The following is a 26,868-nucleotide window of genomic DNA, read 5'->3' as shown; positions in this document are numbered from 1 at the left end:
CTTGGTTGTTAAATTGATCTTGCATTCCTGCAATAAATTCCACCTGATCATGCTATATAATTTTTTTTTTTTTTTTATATCACTACACTCAGTTTTCTAGTATTTTCAAGTTTTTGCATCAGGTTTTTGAATTAGTTAGGAAGTGTTCCCTCCTCTTCTGTTTTTTGGAATAGTTTGTAAAAAATTGGTATTAACTCTTATTTAAACATATGTTAGCATTCATGAGGAAAGTCTTTAGAGCTTTTCTTTGTGGGAAATTTTCAAGTTACTAATTCAATCTCTTGTTATAGGTCTATTCAGATTTTCTTTTTCTTCTTAAGTCAGTTTCAGAAGTTTGTGTCTTTCTATGAGTTTATCCATTTCACATAGATTATTTAATTTGTTGGCATATAGTTATAATATTCCCTTGTAAGTCTTCTCTATGTAATTTTTTAAGAATAAAAGTTTATTGTCACCATTAAAAAATGCTATGAAGATTTTTTTTAATGATATGGGAAAATGGTCCTGACATGTTATTGAAAAAAATCAGGTTATAAAACTATACTTACAGTTTTCATGGTTGAGTTATAAGAATTCTTTACATATTATAGATAGCTAGTATCTGTGTAATTTGCAAATATTTTCTCCCATTTAGTGGATTGTCTTTTTACTTTCTTGATAGTGTCCTCCGATTATTTTTTGATTTTTAAGGTTAATTATTTGTTGATTTAAATAACCTTTCCACCTTGATTAAAAGTGTGATGAAATTCTGTTGACTCCTTTCTATGAAATGGTTCTTTGTAATTTTAATTTATTTGTGTATATGCATCTGTGCTTTCCTTTGCTGGGAGCTGTTAAGCAAGAAAGAAACTATCTCAAACAGATACTTTGCCCAGAAATAAATCAGTAAAGTTGATAAATTTACCTTTTTCTTCCTCTGCAACAGAATGCATTAGTAAATACTGTGTAATGTATTTTATTCCAGGAGATAAAATAGTTTTCTGTTAGTGATATCCCATTATATTGAATGCTGGCCTTCTTTCTGAGGTACTGGTGTTTTACATTCTCTTATAGAAGTAAGAAGGCCATTCTGTTTTTTTGTTTTGTTTTGTTTTTAATATAAAGACTAAGCAACCATGGTCCACTCTTCCCTGGGATTGAGGGAGTGGTAGCAATAACAATAGCTTATGACCAAGATGCATGTAACGACTATGGTATCAGAAGTGGAAACTGAGGCTATATCTCACCTTTGTGGAAATTTTATTATAATGTAGTTTTCTTAAAAGAACCTTTTTTGGTGGAGGCGGAGAACGAGGTAATCAAGAAAGGGAGAAGTAGACACATGAAGAAAAAAATAACAATTTAAAAAAATAAACCTAATTTGAGTTATGCCATAATTTATAATTTCCTATTGACTTTATCTTTCATAGCTGATGGTATGTTTAACTGTATCCAAATTCTTTATCTCTCTTTTTCTTTTTGAAGCTTATAGTAGCTGTTGAACAAGAAGAAATTCCCAGACTTCAGGCCTTATATGAGAGAGGCCTACAGAATGGTGTCCAGGGCCTGAGGCTGATCCAGCAGGAGGATATAAAAAAGAAGGAGCCATATTGTAGGGTAAGTGATTCACTAACTCTGCACACATGCTCTCAGGGACATTTTCATTTTGGGCTTAGTCTTGTGACATGGAGGCTGAGGGTGAATTTATAGGAGGCAGGAATCATAATAGAAACAGATAATCCTGTCACAAAAGCAGTGGAGTGACAAACAAGAGAGCATTGCCACAGACTCTGGACACCTGATTTCTTCTTTCCCTATGAGAAATACCAGATCTGAAGAACATAAGGAAAGGCAAGAGAAGGTCTAAGACCATATGACATGTTTGAAAAGCACTGAGCTATAGTTAGATCATAAGGTGTGCAGGGAGAAATAAAAGGAGATGGATAGGATTAGGCCCACATAAAGGGCTTGATATTCATGCTAATAACTTCAAAGTTTATTCATTAGGTGCAGGAGCCACTGAAAATTTTTGAGGCAAGTGGCTACAATATCCAGTCTGTATTTCAAGAAGATAAGCCTTGCACGACTGTGAAGTGTGGGTTGTAGAGTAGCTTGCTTAAAGCATGCTATGGGGAAAACAGATCTTCCTTTTATTCATAAAAGAGACATGAATATATTAGTTACTCTGTGTATCAGCTTTCTTTGGTAGCTTTACAAAAGCTGCCAGTCCAACCCCCAGTTCCACTGACTGGTCCAATGAAAGGCTGTATCTCTTGTTCCCCATCCCCCACTATTTTATTAACAATATACAATAGTTGGACTACAGGTACCTGTCCCAAAGAGTATGCTTATCAGAAGCTTGGTTTAGAGAAACACTGTTTATGGGAGTTAGCCTGGAGGATTTTTAGACTAGTCATTTCTGTACATCTTTTCAGATCATCAGAGTGGCACACCTACACTATAGTGTTTTGCTTTCCTCTACCTTCTTCTTGATTCCCAATTGCTCTCTTTGAATTGTTCTTCAATTTTATGACATCATCCTATGGTGAAGGTCATTGTGTCACTGTGGCATTTACTATAATAATATGGTCGAGGACATAGATTATTTACTGTTATACAACATCTCTCTCTCAGAATCTGCAGGAGAAATTTCTCTCAGACCTCAGTTCTAAGAATAATTTTGTTTTTCCTTAACACAATTAGCTTGTTTTTATCTTATGGACACTGCGAATCATTTGACTGCACTGTCCAGTGTGCCCTGGCTGCAAGGAAGCTCAGACCATTTAACAAAAAGACCATTATTTTTGTACTACACTGCAGTGTTAACTTTTATGATATTAGGTGATATACATGGGTGGGAATTTTGTTATATTATTCTTTATTTTATCTCACTATATCCTCTTTTCCCCCCTATAAGCTGGAATCTAACATAAGGTGAGCAGCATAATGTGGTGGTTGAGAAGTCAGACAGACATAAGTTCAAATCTCACATTTGCCTCTTTAACAGCTGTTGACCTTGAGTGGATAATTTTTTTAAGCATTGGACTCCTCATTTGTAAAATAAAGGTTTTTCTGAGAATCAGATGAAATAGTAGTCATAAGGCATCCACCATATGTTAATCCTTAAGAGGCAGTAGATATTATATGCTTATTTAAGTAATTCTAGTGAATTCACGTTGGTTTCATTTTCAGAGTTGGGGGGTTTTGGGGGGTTATTTGTTAAGGTAATTAGGGATACTTAGATATATATGTTCTTTTCCCCTTGGTTTACATTTGCCTTTTTCCTGATGCTTTACATGTCACTCATTATTTTATTCTGTTTATTTCCTTTAAGCCATATCAATACCTATGAAGAGTAATGTAGGCTATTTAAAAGCATTGTAGAGAAATCCTAGAATATTGTAAAACTGGGGTTGTGAATAAGAGCTTGTCTTAGTACAGGCTGCTATAACAAACTACTGTAAACTAGGCAGTTTATAAATGATAGAAATTTATTTCTCACAATGTGGAAGGTTGAAGTCCAAGATTAAGGTTCTGGCAGCTTTGGTATCTGGTGAGAACCTCCTTCCTGGTTTATAGGCAGTCATCTTCTAGCTGTGTTCTCTCTCACATGGCAGAAGGGGCGAGGGAGCTCTCTGGGGTCTCCTAAGAGATTAGGAGGCTGTACGTATGTGGGGGCAGGAGTATGTAGGAAATCTCTGTACCTTCTGTCCAGTTTTGCTGTGAACCTAAAACTGCTATAAAAAGTAAAGTCTACTAAAAAAAATTAAGAGATTAGAAACTGGTTTAGTTACTTTCCCAAGGATACACAACTCCTAAAGAATCTCTTACCCCCAAACCTGACTCAGAACTGGTATTTTTTCTGTTTAGTATGAGCAACATTTTCTTCTTTCCTATGTGCCAAAGACTGTTAGGCACTGCATATATGAAGATGAGTAAGACGTGATGGTCAATCTGAAGGAAGTTATAGTGTAGCGGAAGATAAAATTTTAATACAGTGATAAAGATTGTGATAGAACTGGTATTCTGTCCTGTAGCAATATAAGGAAGTGTTTTTAGCTTAGTCCAAGAGTTTAGGAAAGCCTTCCCAGAGGTGGACCCCCACATGAGAGATGAATAAGTAGTATAACATAAAAGAAGTATATACCGCTTTTCTCTGAGACCTCTGCAGAAGTGATCTACTTTATATACTGCCACATTGTAATTAACAAAGCCTATTTAGGGGTTACAATATATAGTGGAAAATATAGTCTGTTTATTTCATAAAGATATCTTGAGTAAATTTTTCTCTTCTCCCCAAACTCATCACCACTACCAGGAATGGTGGGCAAAATTTCCATAGTACAATGTTACTTATGTTTCTTCCAGGCCCTCCAGAAAGAAAGAAAAAAGAGCAGCTCTAAAGGGCTTCTTAGCCAAGGTCCCTTTAAGAAAATTAAGTATTCCCCGGAGAGCATCTTGGAAATTTTTAAACTGCTTCTGCAAACTATGACTTTGGAGGAAAGCTCTTGATAGATCTCTTTCAGGGCAAATTGTGACACTTCTGACTTTAGCTATGCTGATCTGTCTTGCCTTTTCTTTAATTGGTCAACCATATGTTCATTCGTTTCTCTGTCCTCCCGACTAACTTCTGATTCTTAGCTTTCTCTGTCCTGCTTTCCTGGTTCTTTTCCAGCCACCTGACCTGCCATGGCCTCAGATTTCAAGCTCTGATCTGCTAACCTCTACAGTGCATGCCCGGCTCCTGGCCAGCGGCCAGCCTGTACACCAACCCCATCCTAGGCCAGGGCATTCGATTGCTCAGTAGCAGTGACTCACTTTACCTTCCCCCACCAAACATGTGTAGTGAGACATACCAGCATCTCATGAAGAGGGGCAATGCCAAGCCATGAAAGGGAAAGAAAAAAAAGAGACCTTTTAGGAAAGGTCTAGAGGGGGGAAAAAATCTAGTATGTTTAAAGACAGCCCTCAAAAGTTCATTCATTCAGTAAATGTTTAAGTGCCTTCTGTATGTCAGGCATTGTACTGGGTAATAGGCATATAAGATGGATAAGGAGAATAGTTGAGAGGCATTCCAAAAACTATTCATCTGAAGCATTTTTACAGCATGTTTTTACCCCTTTGTTATCACAGTTGTCACATAGTTTTATGCTAGATAAGGAAGTTTTTGTGACTAAACTCTTGGTGTTTATTTAATTTAGATTCCAAGGTTGTTGTACCCAAAATACTGTTTATAGATTGAAGTCGAATTGTAGCTATTGACCTGTGAATTTAGGATTGTCAGGCAATAAAAGTCTAGTATAAAATCTTATGTGTATCTACTGTATCAAAACAGAAGAAATGATTTCCTGTACTCAGGCACATGCTCTCATATTCTGGAAGCAAAACTGTCAGGAAAATGATGAAGTTTTCCAAATGTTGCTTACAGTTTGTGAAAAGGGGCCGTTGGGTATTCGTGGGCCTTTTTACCCTTAGAGTGAGCTAGCCAGCCATCTGGTAACACTGGTCAGGAGTGGGTGGCAAAGTCAAAAGCTTCTAAAGGGTAAGCAGATAAATGTATTGGGGTAGGGGTGGGGCACTGAATACAAGAATGAGATGCTTTAAAATAATATATTGTCAAATCTATTATTTTAGATTTATATTGTCCAACAATGAAGATGACAGCATTTACCAGTCGCACTCAGCTTCTGGGCCTTACTTATCTTGGGAATCAGGCTATTCTCTTAGGGGAAATTGTTAGGGAAAACTGATATACTCGTATACATAAGAAGGCAATAGAAAATATGGCTATTACCAGGAATTCCCCAAAATGCAGTCAATATTTGGTGCATGAAATTCTACTCTTTATTTTTTTCTTCAGAATCAGGAAAAACCAATCTACATTCAACATTTATTCCAAAAAAATTAAATACGCATGGTTGTAGGCCGTTCACCTGTAGAGCTTGAACAAACACAAAACAAAACACAAAACCCCAGGCTATTAATATCTCATATTACCTGAAGACAAATTTTGAATTAACCACATACAATCTCCAATATTGCAGTCTTGAAAATAGAGTCTACAGCCAATAAATCAGTGCTCTGCAAACATATGAACAATTCTGAGTTCTCTCTTACTGTGTATGACATATGATCCACTACTGGGAAAATCTCAGTGGAGTTTATTTAAAACATAATTTTGTTTGGTGGTACAGAATTTGACTCAGAATCAGATGTGAATTAGAATCAGATATGATGAGGGATGAATAAAACTGAAAAACTCATAGCTGCTGGAAGAGCCTGGCAAAGTTAACTCCTTTAAGAAAAGAGATTTTTGTATTTAGCTAATACTATTTCTTATATCTGTTAGACGCGTTATATATATATTCAAGATCAAATTTAGGCACTGAGCAGAACAAGCTTTTATTGTTCTTTAAAATTCACATTTTTCCAAGAAGCAATAATGTGTGTTCTCCATCGAAATAAACAATAAAAAAATTCAGTGCAAAATAAAATTTATTGAACAACCTGTATTCAATGATTTTTAATTGTATTGTCTTGACTTTTTATAATCCCGTCCCAGGGTCTAATGGCTATTGATTGCCCATATACTGGCATTGTGGACTATCGTCAGGTGGCTTTGTCATTTGCCCAGGATTTCCAAGAAGCAGGTGGTTCTGTCTTGACCAGTTTTGAAGTAAAAGATATTGAAATGGCTGGAGAAAGTCCTTCAAGAAGTGAAGATGGTAAGCCATCCTTGTCTTTTCCTTCGGATACTTGTATTGACTTCTAAACAAACTTGAGACTATTTTTGGCTGGTAGGAGACACCAGGAGCTAGGTTAGAGTAGGGTGCAGAGCTGGAGGCAGGTGCAGAAGTGCCAAGGGTGAGCTTGGATGTGGGAGAATTAGTACTTGCAGTGAGTCTTGTGCTGATAGAACTTGGACTGATTGGACACTTCTGACTGGTGCTGAAACCTGAACTGCCATGGCTGTTTATATAAAATTAGTCTCAAACACTTCTTTATCCTCTAGGTTAGAGTCAGAATCCCTTGGGGATGCTTGTTAAAAATTCAAACTTTAGCATCATTCAGTCTTAATCAGACTGTCTGGGGATAGCATATGACTCAGCCATGCTGAACTAACCCCTTCCCCCACCTCTGACCAGTGCACCACCACCCCCCTCCCCACCCCACCCCCCACCCCCGCCCCGCACTTAAAGTTTGTTTTGTTTTGCTTTGGGGACAATTTTAAAATAATGAATCAGTTTGTAAGTTTTGAATTTGCTCTCGTAAAATTTGAAGGAGAAAAAAGGTAGTGCTGAGTTTATTTTTGACAGGTTTTTAAGGAGATCTGGGCCACCTGAGTCATTCTCAATACCTTCCTAAATTCTAAGATGATGAGAGAAATTGTTAAATAATTAAGATTTTGTAGCTAACTAGCATAATCAATCAAATTTATGATATAAGGACATCATATTCTTCACCTGCCATACTATGTTTTATAAGAATTTGAGATCCCATGTGTCTGATTGGTAACTAATTTTATAAATAGTTTTTTATTGGAAATTTTTGTGTTGTGATTAACTCTTGCTTCTCTCCACAACCTAGAATCTGCAAGGTCTCAGGTAGCCAACACTTAGACAAGTGTCATAGCATTTAGTCCTGTGGGAAAATACATATTTATCATTATAGCATGGTGTTTGGGTTTGCAGTTCAGAGAAAAGTTGGGACTGCTTATGTTGAAATTGAGGTGGGGAAAGATAAGTATAGATTAAATGAATTCATATAAAATAATTGAAAAAACATGCCAGAGTTTTGTATATTTTCAAATATGAACTAGTTTAATCTTGTTACTTGGTAAAAGGCATGAATTGTGGGACATAATCATGGTTATTACAGAAGAAAATTGTTTAAATTTGTTACTAGTCTATTTCAAATAATGTATACCACCTTTTGCTAAAAATAAATCTTTCACTAATTCCTTTTTTTTTTTCAGAGATGAAATATCCAATTGTTATAAGGAATACAAAGGTAAAGATTTCTTAAGCAAAGCTACTTTCGTCTATTTTATCTATTTTCATTCTGTCTCCTTCCTTAAAAAGTTGAGTTAACCACAGTGCTGCATTTTATGTCACTGAATGAAATTTATCTAACGTAAAGTTATTCTGAGAGAAATTCTTTGAGTACAATGCAATAACTTTTATTCTAAGAAGGCTTTCAGCTTTGGAATATATTCATATAGAGATTGCTGGCAAGGAATAGGATTATGAGCGCTTGGAGTATTTAATTTTAAGGCAAAACTGATAGATATTTTATTGTTTTACCTACTTATCTATATTAACTTATTAACTCTCTGCTAATTAGAAGACTTGGAGAGGGCAGGTTGTACAGAGGGAGACAGACTGCTTTCTTTCATCTTTACATAGGCTGAGACAAGAACTTTTGGCATAGAAGTGTTGCATTCATTGTGTGTTCACTGAATGGTCAGAGTCCAGTCAGGAAAGCAGAGTCATCAATGAGTATGGTAGGATTTATTCTAGGAATTAGATCTTATGTAATTTTGAAAGGATCTGGTGGAGCAAAGATTCAGAAGGGGAGTTGGTAGATCAGAGGTGTATCTGAGAAGCCAAGTGTGTTAACCTACCGAAGTAGAACTGCAAATGCAAAGCTCATGAGGAGATCTGGGGGATCCCTTGTCTCTGTGTCTACACTTAAGTTGTGGGCTAGGGCAGCAGTTGGTCAGTCCGATCAGTAATTGGGAGGATTTGGAGCTATAATTCACTTAGTAGTAGGTGTTTGTCACCACCTTGGACTAGAATGACCTTCAGAGAATAATGGCTGCTGCTTTACTTCTACCTACCAAATCATATGCAAGCAATTTCTATTTTGGTCAACTTTAAGTTGGAACTATACAGGGTAGGGGATTCTGTCAAGCATACTTCCTAGCTTTACCAAACTGACACAGTGTAAACTCCAGTCCATCCCTTTTCAACTTGGCATCCATTCACACCCCCCTTAAACCACATTTAACTTCTAAATAAAGACAGTAGTAAAATTATGCTTCCACCTACAAGGTGCAGCTATCTTTCATACAGCTGAAGACATGCTTACTCTCTAAAAAATATATGGAGTATACTTTATCCATCTTTGGGTGATGTTCATTTCTTTTTCTAGCTGAGTCAAACTTCTGAGAGAGGAGAGGAGGCATCTGAAAAAATGCAAAGGAAAGGGCTTGCAGAAATGACCAACTCGGCCAGTTTAAGTCCATTCCTGACCGCCCTCTCTTCCCTTCCAGGACTCGCCAACTAACATGTTTTCCCACCTCAAGGACTCTCCAGCTCACATCTGTTGATTTGTAGCTTGCTATCCAACTAATGTTCTTATCTCTGTAGCTGTGTAGGAAAACTACTTTTACAAGACTGTGTAAAACTGATTGTTATATTACACTTAATGCTCAGCCTTTGTACACAAATCCGCTGAGAAAGTGACGACATCACTAAGTGCTACTTTCTACTTATAGCCTCAGTGTCCCATCTCTCTGAGAATCCCATAACAGCGTTGATAATGCCAAGGTCACAGGTTCTACAAGGCAGAATGACCTGTAAATAGGTAAGACCAATGGTCTAAAAGTTCCTCCTCTCTTACAGCCCCCCACCCAAACCTCCCCCTCCCATCCTGAGTCATGAGGCACATGTGAAACCTCAAACAAAAGAATCACATGCCCCTTGCATGGACACTGCAGAGGTAAATAAACTGTAATAAATCTAACCAAAGCGAGCTCGTGCATGGAGTTGTTAACCCCACACGCTCTGCAAGCCAATAAATTCTTCTTCTAACAAAGTTGTCTGAACATCCAGTTTCCTCCATCGGGTGTTTCTTCCTGAAATATTCCCTTTTTGAGATCTATAACTTCAATACTGGGATAAAGGTTAACCACTATTTAAGTATATTGTATCAGTAATTTTCAACTGGAGGTAATTTCGCCCCCCAGAAGACATTTGGCAATGTCTGGAGACATTTTGTGTTCTCATAGCTGGTAGAGGAGGGCAATGCTACTGGCATTTAGTAAGTAGAGGCCAAGGATGCTGCTAAACATTCTGCAGTGTGAGAGACAGGCCCCCACAGCAAAGAGGTATTTGGCCCCCAACGTCAAAATTTCGAAGTTGAGAAACTCTGTGTTAAATAATGGGGACATGACAAAGATAAGTAAATTCATCTTCTTAAGCTACCATAACAGAATACCATGGACAGGGTGGCCTGATCAACAGAATTTATTTTTTTCAGTCTTGGAGGCTAGAAGTCTAAGATGAAGGTGCCATCAGGATTGTGTCTGTCGAGAGCTCTCTTGGCTTGTAGATGTCTCTTCGCTGTGTACTGCCTTCTCGCTGTGTTCTCACATGGTCTCTGTGTGTGCGCATATGCAGAGAGAGAGAGAGGAAGAGAGAGAGCGCGCGCGCACACGCGCACACGAGCATGCAAGCACAAGCAATCTTTGGTGTCTCTTTCTCTTATAAGAATACCAGTCTTATCAGATTAGGGCTTTACTCTTGCGACCTCATTTAACCTTCATTATCTCCCTAAATGCTCTCTCTCCAAATATAGTCACATTGGAAGTTAAGGCTTCAACATATGAATTTTTTTGGGGGGGGGGTGGTTGGCGGGTAGAGGACACAATTCAGTTTATAACTATGAGGAATAAGAAATAAGTATAATTATAGATAAATATATTTCAAAGTAAGGAAGAAATACTCATAACTACTACATTCCTTATTTATATCACCAATCATGTGGTCTTAGCTGATACTTATAATTTCTTTCTTTCGCTATTTATTCCATAGTCCCTTTGCTATTGGCAAGCATCTCAGCTAGTCTTGGTTCCTAGTTTGGTGGGTTAACTCATACTTTCATTCCCGAAGTATCTCTGCCATTAGCAGCCCTGCTTGTTGTGTGTTGTAGTGGTTTCCATTAACCTTTATAACAATGCATGGGGATATACTAAGAGATACCAGGAGGTCAGTATTCCATACATACTCTTTATGATTCCAAACCCTCCGGGTGGTAGCACCTCTATTTCTTCTTGAGAGTCAAGATCAGTTACCCCATTCAGTGCAGTTATCCTCTCTGCCTGTCGATTCACTGGCATGAGGAGCCCAAAGTGGCCAGTTGTGACTGTATCAACTTCTTGCATAATGGAACCATTGTTTATTTTGTAATGGAAGTATTTCTGCTTTGAGAACTAAGACTTCTAAACCATTAGAGCCCAAAGTCGTGGAGATAGGAAGCATAAATTTGGATTAAGAGCAGGGACTAGTGGATCATTATAAGGAGCCACTCCTGTTTCTACCTCTTGATTTCCAGACCTGTGAATCCTGGTTACAGGAGAAACAATACCATATATTAGTCACTGATTTAGAACATATGCAGCATCTTGGAAGACATTGCCCCAGCCTTGCAAGATGTTGCCAGCCAGCTAGAGCTGTTATTGAATCTTCTAAAGCCCTTTCCACTTTGTCACCCAATAGCTTCAGGGCAATGGGGAAAACAGTAAATCAGTAAATTCCACAAGCATGAGCCTATTGTTATATTGCATTTACTGTAAAATAAGCTCATTGATCAGAAGTAATGCTTGTGAGTAAAATGCCATAATGTTAAATAAGGCATCCTGTAAGTTCACAGATGATGGTTTCTGTAGAAGCATTGTGGGCGGGGAAGACAAATCTATATCCAGAGCAAATATCTGTTCCAGTGAGGACTAAATGCTGCCTGTTTTTTTTGATTGAAGTGATCCAGGGACCATATCAGTGGCTTTGTTGCTCTCTGCTGTTGGCAGATTGAGCATTCAGCAGTGGCTGTAGATACATTAGCCTTGGTGAGTAAGTCCATGTTGCTGAGCCCATGCATCACCTCCATCCTTGCTGCCATCACCATTTAGTTTGTGAAGCCACTGGGCAAGGACAGGGGAAAGAGGCTAACCAACATCTGCAGATTAGGTCATCTTGTCTACTGATTATTAAATTCTTCCTCTGCTGTGGCTACTCTTCAGTGAGCATTTATATGCAAATTATCTTTACCCCTGAGTCCATTCACATACCTTTTCTCCAGAGCTCCTTTTCCTGACGTCTGGCCAAACCACTAGTTATTGCTTATGAAGCAGTGTAGATCCATACTTCTAGCCATCTCTCCTTCTAGGTAAGATAAACAACCAGGTATGGTGTTCAAAGTTCTGCCCACGGGGAGGTTGTCCCTTTACCACAGTCCTTCAGGGCCACTTCCAAGCGGGGCTCTGGTCTTATTGCTGATCACATTCAATGGTGCCAGAATGTTGTGCAGAATCATTTGGGAACCAGGCCTCTATTTTTTCTTCCTTGGTGAAGTGATCATAGAGAACTTCCCATGGGGGGTAAGAGGCAAGTTGAGAGTGGGGAGGTAATTTAACAGGAACAGGGGTCATGGGAATTTGAGCCATTTACCTCTTCAACTTATTTGTGCCAGCAGGACTTGTACAAAACTGATCTTGTATATTCTAATTCCTCTTGATGACAAAGTATTGCTGTACACACCCAATTTTATTGCTTGGTGAGTCAGACAATACCCTGTTAATAATGGGTAGTTCACATGGTAACTTGGTGACCTGTGGTCAAGTGTTGAGTCAAAGCCAGAAGTACTTTCTCAGAAGGAGGATAATTATCTGCAGAGGGTACTGTAACTCTCCTCCAAATTCCTAAAGGTCTGTGCTCTGATATGCCTACAGGAGACTACGGAAGTCTCCATAAAACATCACTATCTGCCACAGACACTTTGTTACCGTCACATCTGCTGGGTCATGTGGCCCAAGTGGCAGAGCAACCAAGATCTCCATTTAAAACAGAATTAAAAGTCTGTTTTTGCCCCTGCCTTCACTCAAGGGACATTTTTACTAGTGTATGGCATCATGTGATGGAAGATATGCAGGGGCCTATGGGATACCAGTGGATATATATTTCACCCACAGTTACTGTAATTGTTGCCTTATATTTTGGCACTTTCCTTCAGTATAATTAAATAATATAATTAAAAAGTTTGAGTCAACTTACCAAGTTGAACATCTATGCTTTTATGAGGTTAAAAGAAAGGAATTTTAAAAGTAAACTTTATGGGAGAGGATTTGCAAACTAAAGATGTATAGATTGCATATGTGGGGAAAGTCTGTTTCACTTATGAAATAGCAAAAAAGATGCACAGTTGGATTTTTTAAAGAAATACATGTTCGAACAAATGCATCATTCAGCGTTTGCCTAAATTTCCATTTTGGATGTGAAATTAATGTGTTACTTAATTTAATTATTATTTCATATATAGCATAAAATTATCTCAGAGACCTAAGATAGTTGTTAATCATTTCTTTCTTTGGAAATGTTCCTTGAGTTTTTAAAGGAGAACTACTAGGCTATTTGCATGCTGAACCATTCTGCAAATTCTCTTATCTTTACATTTATCATAGAGCTTATCTACATTTTATGTTCTAAGAACAAAAGAATTGCTGACTTTTCAAAATAGGAACAAATAGATTTGTATCACATAAAAATACTTCTCGTACTTTGGTATATAACTCTAGATGAACAGGAAAGATATTTAGAAGAAGGTATTTTTTTGTTGTTGACATAGCCCTTTAACTTCAAGAGTCTTAAAACTGTCATGATTTAGTCTAGCTAGTTTGAACTCAACTACAAAGTTTCATCTGATTTTTGTCAGAAACGTGACTTGTATAACTCTTGAAAAGAGGTTTACCTTGTAGCTAGGCAAAAATAGGATGCATGCAGAAATAGAATAAGGCTGAATCAATAATGACTGGAAAGAAAGAATGTTGAGACAAATGAGAATGCTAAGGCCTCAGAAACAGGTCATTTAGGGAGGAAATCTTAAGAACAAGAAATTACCTGGAGCGAGGAGATGCTAGTTGTTCACTCTGTAAGAAGTAGAGATGGGAATTGGAGTTTGATGATGAATCAGGGTTAAATGAAATCATTTAAGGTATCAAGTTGACTAACCCTGGCAGGGTAAATCTGAAAACAGGCAGATGATAATTACAAAATAAAATTTATGGGAAAATACAATGGCCTAAGATTAGCGGTCTCCTAGATGTTAAAGCAAACCTTGACTGTAGTGTGTGTTCTCAGTAAATGTGGATTGAATGAATGAGGTTTTGAAAATAACCTCAGTTTGTAAAGTAGATGTTGATCGGGAAGGAGGAATTGGTTGTTGGTGGGTTAAGGCTGGAATGTGAAGCAACTGGAGAATAATAGGATAATTATTCATAGATAAGACAGGAGAAGCTGTTTGAAATAAAAAGAGGCCAAACTAGGGCCATCTAAATGAAGTTTGCTTCTTCCAGCAACAAATAATTAAGTTCCATACTCGTAAATGTGTATGTATGTGTACGTTTTGTTAATTATCTGCACTAGGTCAACCATTGTGTCTTAATTTATAGTACAAAATTTAAGGTGTGACATCCTCTTGCATGCCACTATTCTAAGTTTCCACCTGCCACCTAAATCCTGAAGAATTTATTTTGCTGATACTTATATTTGATTTTCTGTTTTAAAAGGGATAAAAACAAAAAAGTCTATTTCTATACCCTTATCATCTTTTCTATCATCTGTTTTTCTACTCTTGATTTATTCTTCTCCTCTCTGCTTCTTACAAATCACTATTCATTTCTTTTGCACTAGGGAGAGGAAGTTCAATGTCAGTATGTTGTGACATGTGCAGGACTTTACTCAGACCGTATTTCTGAGTTGAGTGGTTGCAATCCCAATCCTCAAATTGTACCTTTCCGGGGAGATTACCTGCTCTTGAAGCCAGAAAAATGCTATCTTGTAAAAGGAAATATTTATCCGGTAGGTAATGATGCTCTTGCCTTCTCACCCTTCTCAAGATGACTATTGGCAAAAAGGGAATGAAACAACTTTTGTCTGGTTCAGAAGTAAGCAGTTTTTTGAAGGGCTTTTTGTGTAAGCACTTCACCTGTTTCTCTTATGTCAAATCCCTAAATCCTTATTCTGATATCATAATCATTAAATTATACTTAATTGCCCATAAGTACATGTCTCCAGAAAGCATGAGTTTACCTTGGGAAGGGCTATCAAAAGAGAACCTAATTGATTCTTCTTTCTCTCTAGTGGAAAGATCACTCATAAGGGAACTTTTCCTTTTAGCATACCCAGATATGCAGCCCTCTTTCTCAGTTCACTAACTTTAGGTTCAGAAAAGAGGATGTGGCCACTCTATAGTTTCATGGTATAGACGACAGAGCCCTTTAAATGAAGAGTTCCTTCTTCTGTCTGGAACTACTAGGTTGAAATAAGTTATTAGTATTTAGCTACTTACTGTTTTTGACCTTGCCAAAACATCCATTTCATCTACTTCAAACTAATATACTCCAATTTTATAAAAACTTGTGTCATAAATGTGTGTTTTTCTGGCAGCTCTGATTTTACTTGCCAGCCACATATATCCCTAGTTGGGAGGCAGAGTGTTGGGGGAAGGCCAGGGCAGGGAATAACCTGAAGTAGAACAGTTCTTTTTTTTTTTTTACCCAGGAAGAGGAATAGATGAGACAGTGTCTATTAGTCCAGGTAGTATCAGTGTTTCCTGCTTGGCATTTCTAGGCAGAAGCATGTAAGTAGAAAAGTATATCTGAGAACAGGTCAAAGTAATGAAAATTAAATGTATAGGAAGAAAGCGATTTATATTTCCAGTTAAATGTTTGAGCGCATACTAAAATGCAGAATGAAATGGGGCTAACAGCTCTTCCCTGTGTTAAATCCGTAGGTCCCAGATGGCCGGTTTCCTTTCCTAGGAGTTCACTTTACACCAAGGCTGGATGGCAGTATTTGGCTAGGGCCTAATGCAGTTCTCGCATTTAAACGAGAGGGCTACAAACCCTTTGACTTCAATGCCAGAGATATTGTGGATGTAATTACCAAGAGGTAACTTTATTTACTTAAAAAAAATGATTTTAAGTGCTTATCTTTTTAATGTGGGAAATTTTGTCTTTATCGATATTTGATTTATTGAGTAAATCTTCATATTTGTGATTAGTGTATTGATTTTTTAATTAGTCCAAATTAAGAGCTTTGTGGAATAAGCATAATGTTTTAACTACTTCAAGAAAATCTTGATAATTCAGGGTTATGTCTGGTTTAAAAGAATAAGACTAAGAACTAGTCACATATCTGACCACCCAAATCTTGTTTTGCTAAACTTCTAGTTGAGTTTGAAATAAAAAAAGAAATTTCTCTTAAAATCAGTAGATGACTCACTCTGATAAGATTATTTCAAACCAATTACTATCGTTTTGAAAATCACTCGAGAAATTTCTGATAGCCAAAGTTGTTTCCTTTTGTGGAAAGCTAACAATAATATTGTGTTGATCTGGTACGTAGGTTCTTTTCCTATTGTAAGAACTCAATAAGGTATTTTGGGGGGTCCTTTTAGCAGTGTTGTTCTCCAGTGTGTTTCATATCAAAATTACTAGAAAGTTTTTTAAACTGTGCTTGAGTTTTGCCTTCCACAAATTCTGAAGCAGAAGGTTTTTCCAAGCACACATGCTGGGAAGCCCGATCCTATATATATATATAGGCTCTTCAGTCCCGTATGAGGATCACTACTAGGGTATTTTACCTCTGACTGAGAGAAGAAAAGTAGGGTAAATGCCTCAGTTCTTTAATGCCCTGATTTCAAGATCTGCTAATGCCTTTAAGTATGTGTTGAAAACATGAAATATTTGTATTAGAAAGCCTTTTTGTTGGCAGGCTTTATAGACTCCTAGTTTGTAACCAGTATTCCCTGGGAATTTGAGTTTGAAAGGTTTTTATCTTTGGAGTTTAGAAGGTATTCCTTTGATGAAATTTCCTTCTTTTATTGGCCAAAAGTTGATTTTCTTTTAATATGTGGTTTTTCTGACTTTGACTAGATTTTTGTGACGCCTCCGCCCATCTAAATCTAATAGTTGTAAAGGTGTTTTATAGTAATAAAAAATTTCTTTCTCTCATAAAGATTTTATTTTCTTTGCTTTCAGTGGCTTGATTAAACTGGCATTACAGAATTTCTCCTATGGAGTCAATGAAATGTATAAAGCCTGTTTTCTCAGTGCAACAGTGAAGCACCTTCAAAAGTTTATTCCTGAGATTACTATCCGCGATATACTTAGGTAAGGAAAAACCATAGGATTGTACATACAGTCATGACCTAGGTGAATTTTTGAGGTGGTGATTCGTAAGCACACTGGAAGCAGACAGTGTGTCCACTGAATCTTTGTGTGTTCTCTCCCAACAAGATGTTGAGTTCCTTTTGCAGTGCCTATATTGGACCTTGCTGCATCATGGCCCTTAGTCCTTGAACTAGGTCCATTTATAATTATCTAGACTACCTTATAACATTAAACTGAAATCTTCATTGCAGCTGTATTGTGATGCCACCTTCGCCATTGTGTCTAGCTATCAGTTGCGATAAAAACACCTTGCTTGAAATTTTTAAAATCTCCCTGGCCTCTGCCTCTTGTGATTCCAGAGCCTTTTATCTTTAATTCAGTTAGGATCAATGATCACCATTTGTGTTAACTAGTTAGGTAATAAACACATTAAAACATCTATTTTGATTGATTCTTAACACTTTTTAGAAACACACTCCTATACCTAGCCTCTTAGCTTGTTTCTTCTCTACTGTTTTGTTTTTCTTTCTTGGGTCCTACTCCACTCAGGGACTTTGTTTGCAGGACAGAAGTTGGAAGTAGTGTGGTAACCATCAGTCTGAGACTTTGTTATGTGGGTAACAAGGAAATGAGGCAAAGGAAGGATTACTTAAAACAGTTTTTTTTTTTTTTTTTTAAGATAAAAGGTTTTCTGGACTTGATCTTTAAATTGTCCTAAATACTACCCACGCTGTTTCCTTTTCTCTTTGGGTGTTCACCTTTTTCCCTGAACAAGCCATTCATTAAGCCTAATCAACAGTTTACTTTGAAGTACCCCTCCTTTATGAATCCATCCCCTAAATTTCTAGAGACCTAAGTGTCTGTTGTCTCGGTAACAGCTGCTGAACTTGCCTGGTGTAAAATGTCAGCAGCTTGACTCTGTATCTGGGAAGAGAGCAATAATCGTGTCTGCTGTCTCCCTGAAGGGAGCATCCTGGTCTAAATCTGACTCTAATGTATCATTCTTAGACCAGCCTCTTTGAATCCTTAGAAGAACTGTTAAAACCCTGGTAATGTTTTTGCTCTATCTCTTTCACCCCTCTACTTAACTTCTGAAATGGAAGGGATAAAAATATCTAGGCTTTATTTTCTTTCATACACCTATAAATAAAGGCTTTTATGTTTTCAGTGGTCCACTTTAACACCTTGTAATGTTTTATATTTGAAAATAGGTTGGTCAAATCTGGTATCTGTCACTGGTACTAGTATTCCTTGGAAAACACAATAGATGGGGATAGTGAATTCCGTGTTTAAACAGTTGTAGTGAATTCACTACCTATTTTTAATTACCACCCTTTCATAGAAGCCTGAGGAAAACTCTATACCAGTGAATTTCATATGGTAGAACTGGACTTGGGGCTTGTAGCTTTTGGTGAACACTCCTCTGCCTGTGGGTATAAGGGTGTGAATTTCATTTACCAGTTTCATTGGCAAGTAGTAAAGAAGGGAATACAGCACTGTAGGCAGGTGCATTGAGGGACAAATTCAGTCCAATCTCAGATGAGTTTCTCTTTGGAGACAGAGAAGTTGTACATATTTTGCAATTTACTCCTTCCCCTTTACTCCATTTCTGTAGCTATTGTATGCAGGAAATTATCAGTAACAAAAAGGAAGTTATAGAAGATATATTTGATACCATTTATATAAGTTTACACATTACCATATATTATTTATGGATCACACATGCAATGTGAAAATAAAAACAAGTGCAGTGGTAAACATCTAATTCAGGAAATGGTTACTTCAGGGGAGAGAAGGGAATGGGATTCAGAGAGTTCCACAGGAAGGTATTATTTCTTAATAGCTTTATTTCTTAAGCTGTTTCATAAAAAAAAAAAAAATAGGTGTTGATTGTGTTATTCTCTGTACCTTGTAACATGCCTGACACATTAAATAGGAATAACAACAAAGATCGGTAGACTTTCCTACATTTTGAAGTCCAGGTCTTGCCTATCTTGCAACCCACTATAGTAAAACCATCAATCCCTATCATTAATATTGAGGTAGAAGCAAATTAAGCAGTTCTAGATAGTGAAAGGGAACCAAAGCAGTGCTTTTAATGAATTATTTCGCTCAGGCTGGTGTCCTTAAATTGTAATAACCTCCAAAGGGCATCTGACTTGACTTCTCATTGCCTAGCCAGAGCATCTTGGGCGATAACTTACTGGTGAACATTGGAATGTAAAATTATAATCTGTCAAATATATTCATTAGGTGTACAAACTTTTCATTGTTACATCATGACGTTTAAGGTTCTTAATTTTAGCTCCAAAGTCCTTTAATTTATTCTGCGATTAATTTTGCCATAGTCATCTAACAGCAGTTTCTATTTGTTAAGCATTGTAAGGATGTAAAAGACGAAGATGTATATGCTAAGATCCCCTTTGTTCTCCACCCTTCACGTTGAAAATTTCTTCTTTGGGGAATTTCTTATTTAGGCAAGATGTTTTTATCATAAGTGAAAGCTAAAGATCATACTGTGTCATTGTGAAATGCAAAGGTGAAAGCCAAATATGCTTGCAGTAAAGATGATATAGATCAGGGTTTTGTCAGTCTTGGCACTGTTAACATTTCGGGGCAAATAATTCTTTGTTGTGGGAAACCGTCCAGTTCATTGTCGGATGTTTAGCAGCATCCTTGGCCTCAACTTGATGCCAGCAGTACTCTTCTAGTCATGACAACCAAAAATGTCTCCAGACATTTCTAAATGTCCTCTAGGGGGCAAAATCTACTGTTGTTGAGAACCACTAGTCTAGAGAATTTGGTAACCCTCACACTACAAAATACTAAGAAAGTATGGAGAAAAATATAATAAAAATCCTTTGAACTACATATAGCTGAGAATGCAAAAAAGTAAGGGGCGATCTTAGGAGCAAAAACGAAGAGGAAATTGAAAACCCAAGTACTAAGAGGACTTGGTTCTGATGCTGTCCAGGAAGGATAGGGAGAATTTGCTAGTTTTGATATAAATATGTGAGTTTTAGTTTTAATTGATATGTGATTTTCATACAGTAAAATAATACAGATCTTAAGTACTCAGTGAATTTAGACAATTGTATAGACTCATGTATCTACCACACAAAACAAGATATAAAATATTAGGGACTTATATTTTAATTTTCACTCAACTACTAGAAAAGAGGCCTTGGGTCTGTAAAAGTTGGAACTGAGAACTCGTGTAAAGCCAGAGACCCTTGAAGGGCTACACCCTCAGTGAAAAGGAAGTCTACAAAAACAATTCCCCTTGGCACCAGAAAGTATTAAAGAATTTTGTCTGTCCTGGTCTTGAGGGAAGTGGGGAATGTGGAATTGATGAAATCTACTGAAAATCTAGAGCCCCGGGCCTGTCCTCACAAGTGCTTGGGGTTTGAATTTATAACACCCAGCTTAATCTGGGAATCTTAGCTGAGAAATTAGTTTGAAAAGTAGGTTCGGACTTATTCGGATCCCGCTTCAAACTATTTCTCCCTCTCCCTCCTCTTACATTAAATAGATTAGGGAGAAAGTGCAAATCAGGATAATTTCACCACAGACTGAATATTGTTGATTCTAAGCAATTATTAGTTTTGCATTATTATTATTTTTAAGAATCTTTTTAAAAGAAATATGCATTGATGTGAAATGATGTGCCACCTGGGATTTGCTTTAAAATAAACCAGTGGAGAGAGGTGGACAGCAAGTGGGTATATAGATGTAACAAGATTGGCTATGTATTGATTATTATTGGAATTGGGTAATACATAATTGGGAGTTTATTATACTGTTCATTTTATTCTTGTACATGTTTAAAAATTTCATTAAAAAAAAAAAAAGTGTTCCCAGAATAGTAATGAACCTGGAGCACCTGATAGGAGCAAATGTAAAACCTCTGTGAAGGGACAAAACTTCAACCCAACTCCCATAGTATTCCCTGCTGAACAGAAATTTACCATCAAAAGTTACAAAGCATCATAAGTGAGACTAAGCAGATAGAATAAATGCCAGAATTAGGCCCCTCACATTTCTGGGTGATAGTAATTTTAAGAACCATAAAGTGAATATGCTCCAATGAATTAAAAACAAAAAGAATGGAAAACATGAAAAAGAATAAGACCAAAAAACAAAACAAAACCAAAACAACCACTAGACAAATTAGGAAACAAACTAATTAGAATTTCTAGAAATGAAAAATATAGTTCTTATCTTAAATTTTAAAACTCAAATAACTAAGTTAGACAGCTGGTTAGATCTTAAGAGAAAATTAATAAAATGAAAGTTAAATCTGAAGAATGCAGAGAACAATATTGCAAAATAAATACATCATGTGGAAATTAAAAGACGAGAAGAAGAAAATGAGAAGAGTCTAGCTTGTATCACATAGATGTTCCAGAGAAATTGAGAAGAGACAATATTATGAAGAGGTGTATTTGAGAATTTTTTAGAATTTACAAAAAATATATAAAATTCAGGATACACAGTGAATCCCACCTGAATAAATAAAACTGAACACAAAAATGGAAACAATTATTTGCCTTCCAAATCAGGCGAAGGAGGAAAAAAATATAGAAAACACAGTAAGTTAAGAAAGGAGGTAGGAGAACCCCAGAATAATCAGGTTAAATAGCATACAATAAAATGGTAGAAATCAAACATACTAATAATTACAATAAATGTAAATGTGATTAATAGTTAAGGTGGAGATTGTCAGGTCAGATTTTAAAAATTTCATCTATGTGCTAGACAAATGCTTTTTAGAAGAAAGATGAATACTGGGTTTATTTCAGATGAACTACATCATAAGCCAAAAATTATTATTAGAGATAAAGTCATCCTAAATTTGATGCATGTAATATGAAATACAGAAAACAAAAACTGACATATCTACAAGCAGAAATCAATAAATCCACAATTGTAGTGGGTGATTTTAAGACATGTCTATTGATAGAAGAGATCTAGCAAATAGAATATAGATTTGAATAATACTTGATTGAATGGATTTCTAGAACTCCCCCACCCCCATTACAGAATATTTGTGTTATTCAAGACCTCAAAAAACATTTACAAAGGCTGAAAATGTCCTAAGCCCTAAACCACATTTCTCGTGTCACAATCCAGTTAGGTTCAAGATTAGTTGCCAAAATACCCTTCCTTCATGTTTGGAAATTAACGTGAAACTGTTTACTTTCCCCATACCACCATGATAAATTTAAATATGCTCATGTGAACTTCACTTTTAGCTTATTTGGAACTGGCCAAAGATGTCAGGTATAGCCTGTCATAGATGTTTTCTAGCCCACCAGATAATGCCTGTTGCAGAACAAAAAAACAGTAAATACAGTGCTTCTCAGATGAATGAGTGCTATGATTATATATTTACCTATTGTTTCTGGACATATTTAAGGGTCTAGGATGTACATTCCCATTAAAGTTAGCTATAAATATAGTAAAATACATGGCTACAAATAGTGCTAAACCATTAAATGTTTGTTTTTTGATCTATTAAAATGGAATTTTTAAAAATTAGAAGTTAAAAAATTAAAATTTTCTGACCTTATTGAATACTTCCTGTGTACCAGGCACAAACCTAGAAATAGGAGTGAAGAAAGGGTGTTGTACAAGGTGCTGTCATTACCCTCAAGACGTTTATGATTTATCTTACCTGAAATTTTAGATTATGATTCTCATTTCAAGCTGAGGTATTCTGAGAGGGAGTGCCTATATGTAATCATACAAAAAAAAAAAAAAAAAACCCTGAAGCTGCATTAGGTACTGAAGAGAGAACATGAGAAACTTGGTAGTTTAAAGATTTCATGTTAAATAGTTACTTTAGTTTGAATTAAAGTGAGATCCTTAGAAAAACTTAATATTGTACATTGTTTTTTATAGTTTAAATTATAGGTCTTGAACACTCGGGCAGGAATATAGGAAACTTAAGAACATAGTTGGTGTTTGTAAGCAAAATAAGTATACACATTTTTAACTGTAGTTAATCAATATTAACTTCTATTTATTTAGAAGGAGTAACGGGAATGTACTAACTAAACCTCTGTAGAAAGGAAAGTTTTCCTCTGAACACTCACCATCAGTGGCTGGTCATGCCACCGTGTGTACCCTACACATTGGCTTTCTGCCAGATAAAAAGGGAGGGACAAGAAACTCCTAGAAAAAAACTCTTAACAGAAGCAGCAGCATTGTCCAAGAAAAGGGGAGAAATGCTGCTTTGATGAGTTGTGAAAAACCAGAAATGTAAAATGTATGACATAGGCCACATGCTGGCTGACACACTGATATGTATCCTTACCCAAAGAAATTTTAGTTTTAGTCTTATTCTATCTTGTGTTCTAAGTGTTATATCTGATTCTTAATTGGAAATCCTTACAGCTCAAAAATCTCTTGTCCAGATTTCCTGCAAGTTTCTGTAGAACAGGTACTTACTTTTATTATAGAACCTTTCACCCTTGTTGTAATCCTTGTTTATCTTTCTACAAATGAAACATCTAGCTGTGTAACTTCAGGCAAGTCACTTAATTACTCTGTTTCTTTGCTGTTAAATATAAATTCTTAGAGTTGTTATGAGGACTACATGAGAGAATTCCTAGCACAAAGTAAACACTTGGTAAGTAATAGCTGTTATCATTATCTCTCCTCTGCCAGGCTGAGGTCTTAGAAGGCAGTGCTCTTATATTGTTCTTCGTATCTTCCTCAAGTACTTATCTGCATTGGGCCAATGCAGAATCAATAAAAGTGTTTAATATTGTTGCCTCATTTCTTGAGACTTGGCAGTGAGTTTAAGGCAGCTGTTTTCAAACTGGGTTTTCTGGAATAGTTTCAATGAAGGTGCATTTGGATTTCAAAAATATTTTGTTTACGTTTCATCGGTGAATTTTTAAACTATCTTAAAAACAAAAAAAATATCTAATTTGTAAACTCAAGTGTTATAAAACACAACTTTTAGTAGTAAAGGCTCTTACTGTATTAATATGCTACCAAATTCATTTCTGTGCTTTTCCTGTCATTTCTGTTTAATAATTAATTGAAAGTTATCCTGATATTGAAGGCTAACCTGTTAAAAATAAAAACAAACTACAAAAAGGACTCGCTACCATTTGAAAACATTTCTCTCCATAAATTTTAGTAGTGTACAATCGAAACAAAATATACACACAAAGTAGAATTCTGTACCAGATATAGGAATGCAACTGACATGCATATCTCTTGCTTTCATTCCTTTGTATTAATCAGAAGAGCCTTATTATTCCTATTAATTTTATAACAATTTTATAAATTTAAATAAAAAAATATATCTATTCTAATTAAATATGGATTTATCTGCTACTTTGGGGAAAAGACAGCTATTTATAACTAACTTACCTATTTGTATATTCATTTGATAAGCATTTATTGACACTATGAAGTGGCTGGCATTATGCTCTAGGCTGAGGATGTAAGTTTTATAGGCTACAACTAACAGCCTTCGGCTAAATACAAACCTGTTGATTCCACATGATTGTGCATTTCGAAGAATAAAGAAGGCTTTATTGCTTTAAGAATACTTTGAAAATGCTGACTTTTAAAGTGTCCTATTTTATCCAGTCAGTTGACTACCATTCTTGGCTTTGCAGAGGACCAGCTGGAGTAAGAGCCCAAGCCCTGGATAGAAGTGGAAATCTGGTAGAAGATTTTGTATTTGATGGAGGAGTTGGGGTTATTGGAAATCGCATTCTTCATGTGAGAAATGCACCTTCCCCTGCTGCTACGTCTTCCCTTGCAATTTCTGGAATGATTGCAGATGAAGTGCAACAGAGATTTAAATTGTAAATAATGAAAGGAGCTATGTATGCATTTTAATCTCCACATTCAGCAATAAGAATGTACTAATTGCATTCTTTAATTTTAAGAAAAACGGCTTGAAAATATTTTTAGATATCTCATTTAGATAACCACTGAATTGTTAAAAGGATATAACATAGAAATAATAATTTTTTAAAGTCCATGCTCTTATACTTTGTGAGTAAAGAGAAAAGGAACAGTTGTATCTGTCCTGAATCCCTGACTTTGTTAATGATTTGTCCTCACCAATCGTAATCAAGAGATTTGGCTCTTTTACAATGTCTGGGAATAATGGCATAAAAAGTTGCTTATTCTTTTAACTTTTTGGCTTTCTAATATCTAAGCTTTCTGTCTCTCGTAGACAAGAAATTATACCATAGGTTGCAAACCTTTTAATTTTGAAGAGTCATGGAAAAGTTCACATTATTTAGAGCAACAGTATTTGTATTTGGGAATTCAAAGTTCCTCACTTAAAATATATGTGAAATTTTACATTTTTAAGTAGTTTGAATAAGATTCTATCTTAGCTATAATATTTCTAAGAACAAACTTTGCAGAGAAATTCCAAACCTTTATTATTCCAAGTCTCTCTATAAATGAGTTGGTATAGAGTCATCACTAAATCTAAACAGCAGTACACTGTGAATGCTTGTTGACAACTCATCAGTTTTCTGTGGCTGAGAAAATAAAAGAACTTATGACTGATAGGTTTTTATGAGAACAGTTTTAGAATCCTGGCACTGATATACAAAACTCTGTAATTTAAAAAATTATTTACTTCATATCTCTGTTCTTCAGTTACACCAAGATTCACAAATGTCGGCCAGGACCACCGATGAACTATGCCTACTTGGTTTCTCAGGGATCCTATAAACTTTAATGAGGATATTTCTTTATTTTTGGAAAATACCTAACTTTGAGGCATTCACTTTTGTAAACCGCAAAAGTGCCTTACGTGCATGTGTACTTCATGAGCATTTAAAATTGTTGGCCAGGGCCAGACTGTACATTACATACTGTATAAATGTGTTTGGTATCTGTCGAAATGATTCTTGCAATTCAGAAAGTTGGAAAATAGAAATATAAATGAAAATATGGCAGCCTACTGATTGGGGTAACTTTTATTACAGAAACACCATTTAGGTGGTTTTATCCATTCCCTCACATATACTCTCTCAGGATTAATCTACCCTTGATTTTTTTTCTTCCTTTCATCACTCCAAAGCTGTGTGATAGATGAGTTAGAAGGATATGCATTTTGGTTGATAGGAAAAACTTTTTTGTTTTCTTCCTTTTCATTTCAAGCCTCGATGATTACATCGATTGAGCTACCTCATCCCATTAATTCGAAAAGCTACACATCATCAGCTCATGTTCAAGAAGTAGCACACATCCCAGGTAAATAGACTAGGCAATTATTTGAAATTTGGGATGAGCATATTAGAAGCATTCAGAAACCATTCACAGAGGAAACAAGCCCCAATAGTTCTTCATAACAACTGATTCCTTCAAGAAATGTGACACACAGGATATTTTTCTGTCCCATTACAAGACTTGGAAGAGATGGAAAATATTACAATTTTCTATTTCATCAGTGGGAGGACTACATATGCACTAAGCTGTGAAAGACTGAAATTACAAAAATAACTGTCCTAATTAGAGTACCCTCATTCCATGTGGATCTCTACTTTACTCTCCAAAATTATAAGTGAAAAAATTAAAGTGTTTTGAATGTGTAGGTTAGTCTCTTTGTAAAACATTTTGTATTTATGTCAGTAGGGGTTTGTTGTGTGATACTGATATAATATTTCTAAGTTTTGTGTTTCTAAGAGAAGAAAATGTATATTAATATTAAAAATATTTTAATGAGC

General features: G+C 36.1%; 1 protein-coding gene across 2 annotated transcripts in view; it reads left to right on the top strand.

Moving 5' to 3' along the window:
- Nucleotides 1-26,868, top strand: part of L2HGDH (L-2-hydroxyglutarate dehydrogenase) — a 34,055-nt gene extending 7,187 nt beyond the window's left edge. The window contains exons 4-10 of one of the 2 annotated variants that reach the window (XM_016145772.2): nucleotides 1,465-1,596; nucleotides 6,542-6,704; nucleotides 7,955-7,989; nucleotides 14,667-14,834; nucleotides 15,769-15,926; nucleotides 17,018-17,149; nucleotides 24,790-26,868. In XM_016145772.2, the coding sequence (XP_016001258.2) occupies nucleotides 1,465-1,596; nucleotides 6,542-6,704; nucleotides 7,955-7,989; nucleotides 14,667-14,834; nucleotides 15,769-15,926; nucleotides 17,018-17,149; nucleotides 24,790-24,985 (984 nt within the window). In that variant the 3' untranslated portion in view covers nucleotides 24,986-26,868. The remainder of the gene's footprint in view (nucleotides 1-1,464; nucleotides 1,597-6,541; nucleotides 6,705-7,954; nucleotides 7,990-14,666; nucleotides 14,835-15,768; nucleotides 15,927-17,017; nucleotides 17,150-24,789) is intronic. The other variant, XM_016145774.2, reaches the window with a different exon arrangement.

Source organism: Rousettus aegyptiacus, unplaced genomic scaffold (genome assembly GCF_014176215.1).
Source record: "Rousettus aegyptiacus isolate mRouAeg1 unplaced genomic scaffold, mRouAeg1.p scaffold_m13_p_3, whole genome shotgun sequence".
Classification (NCBI taxonomy): domain Eukaryota; kingdom Metazoa; phylum Chordata; class Mammalia; order Chiroptera; family Pteropodidae; genus Rousettus; species Rousettus aegyptiacus.
This window is presented reverse-complemented; position numbering and strand designations above follow the sequence as displayed.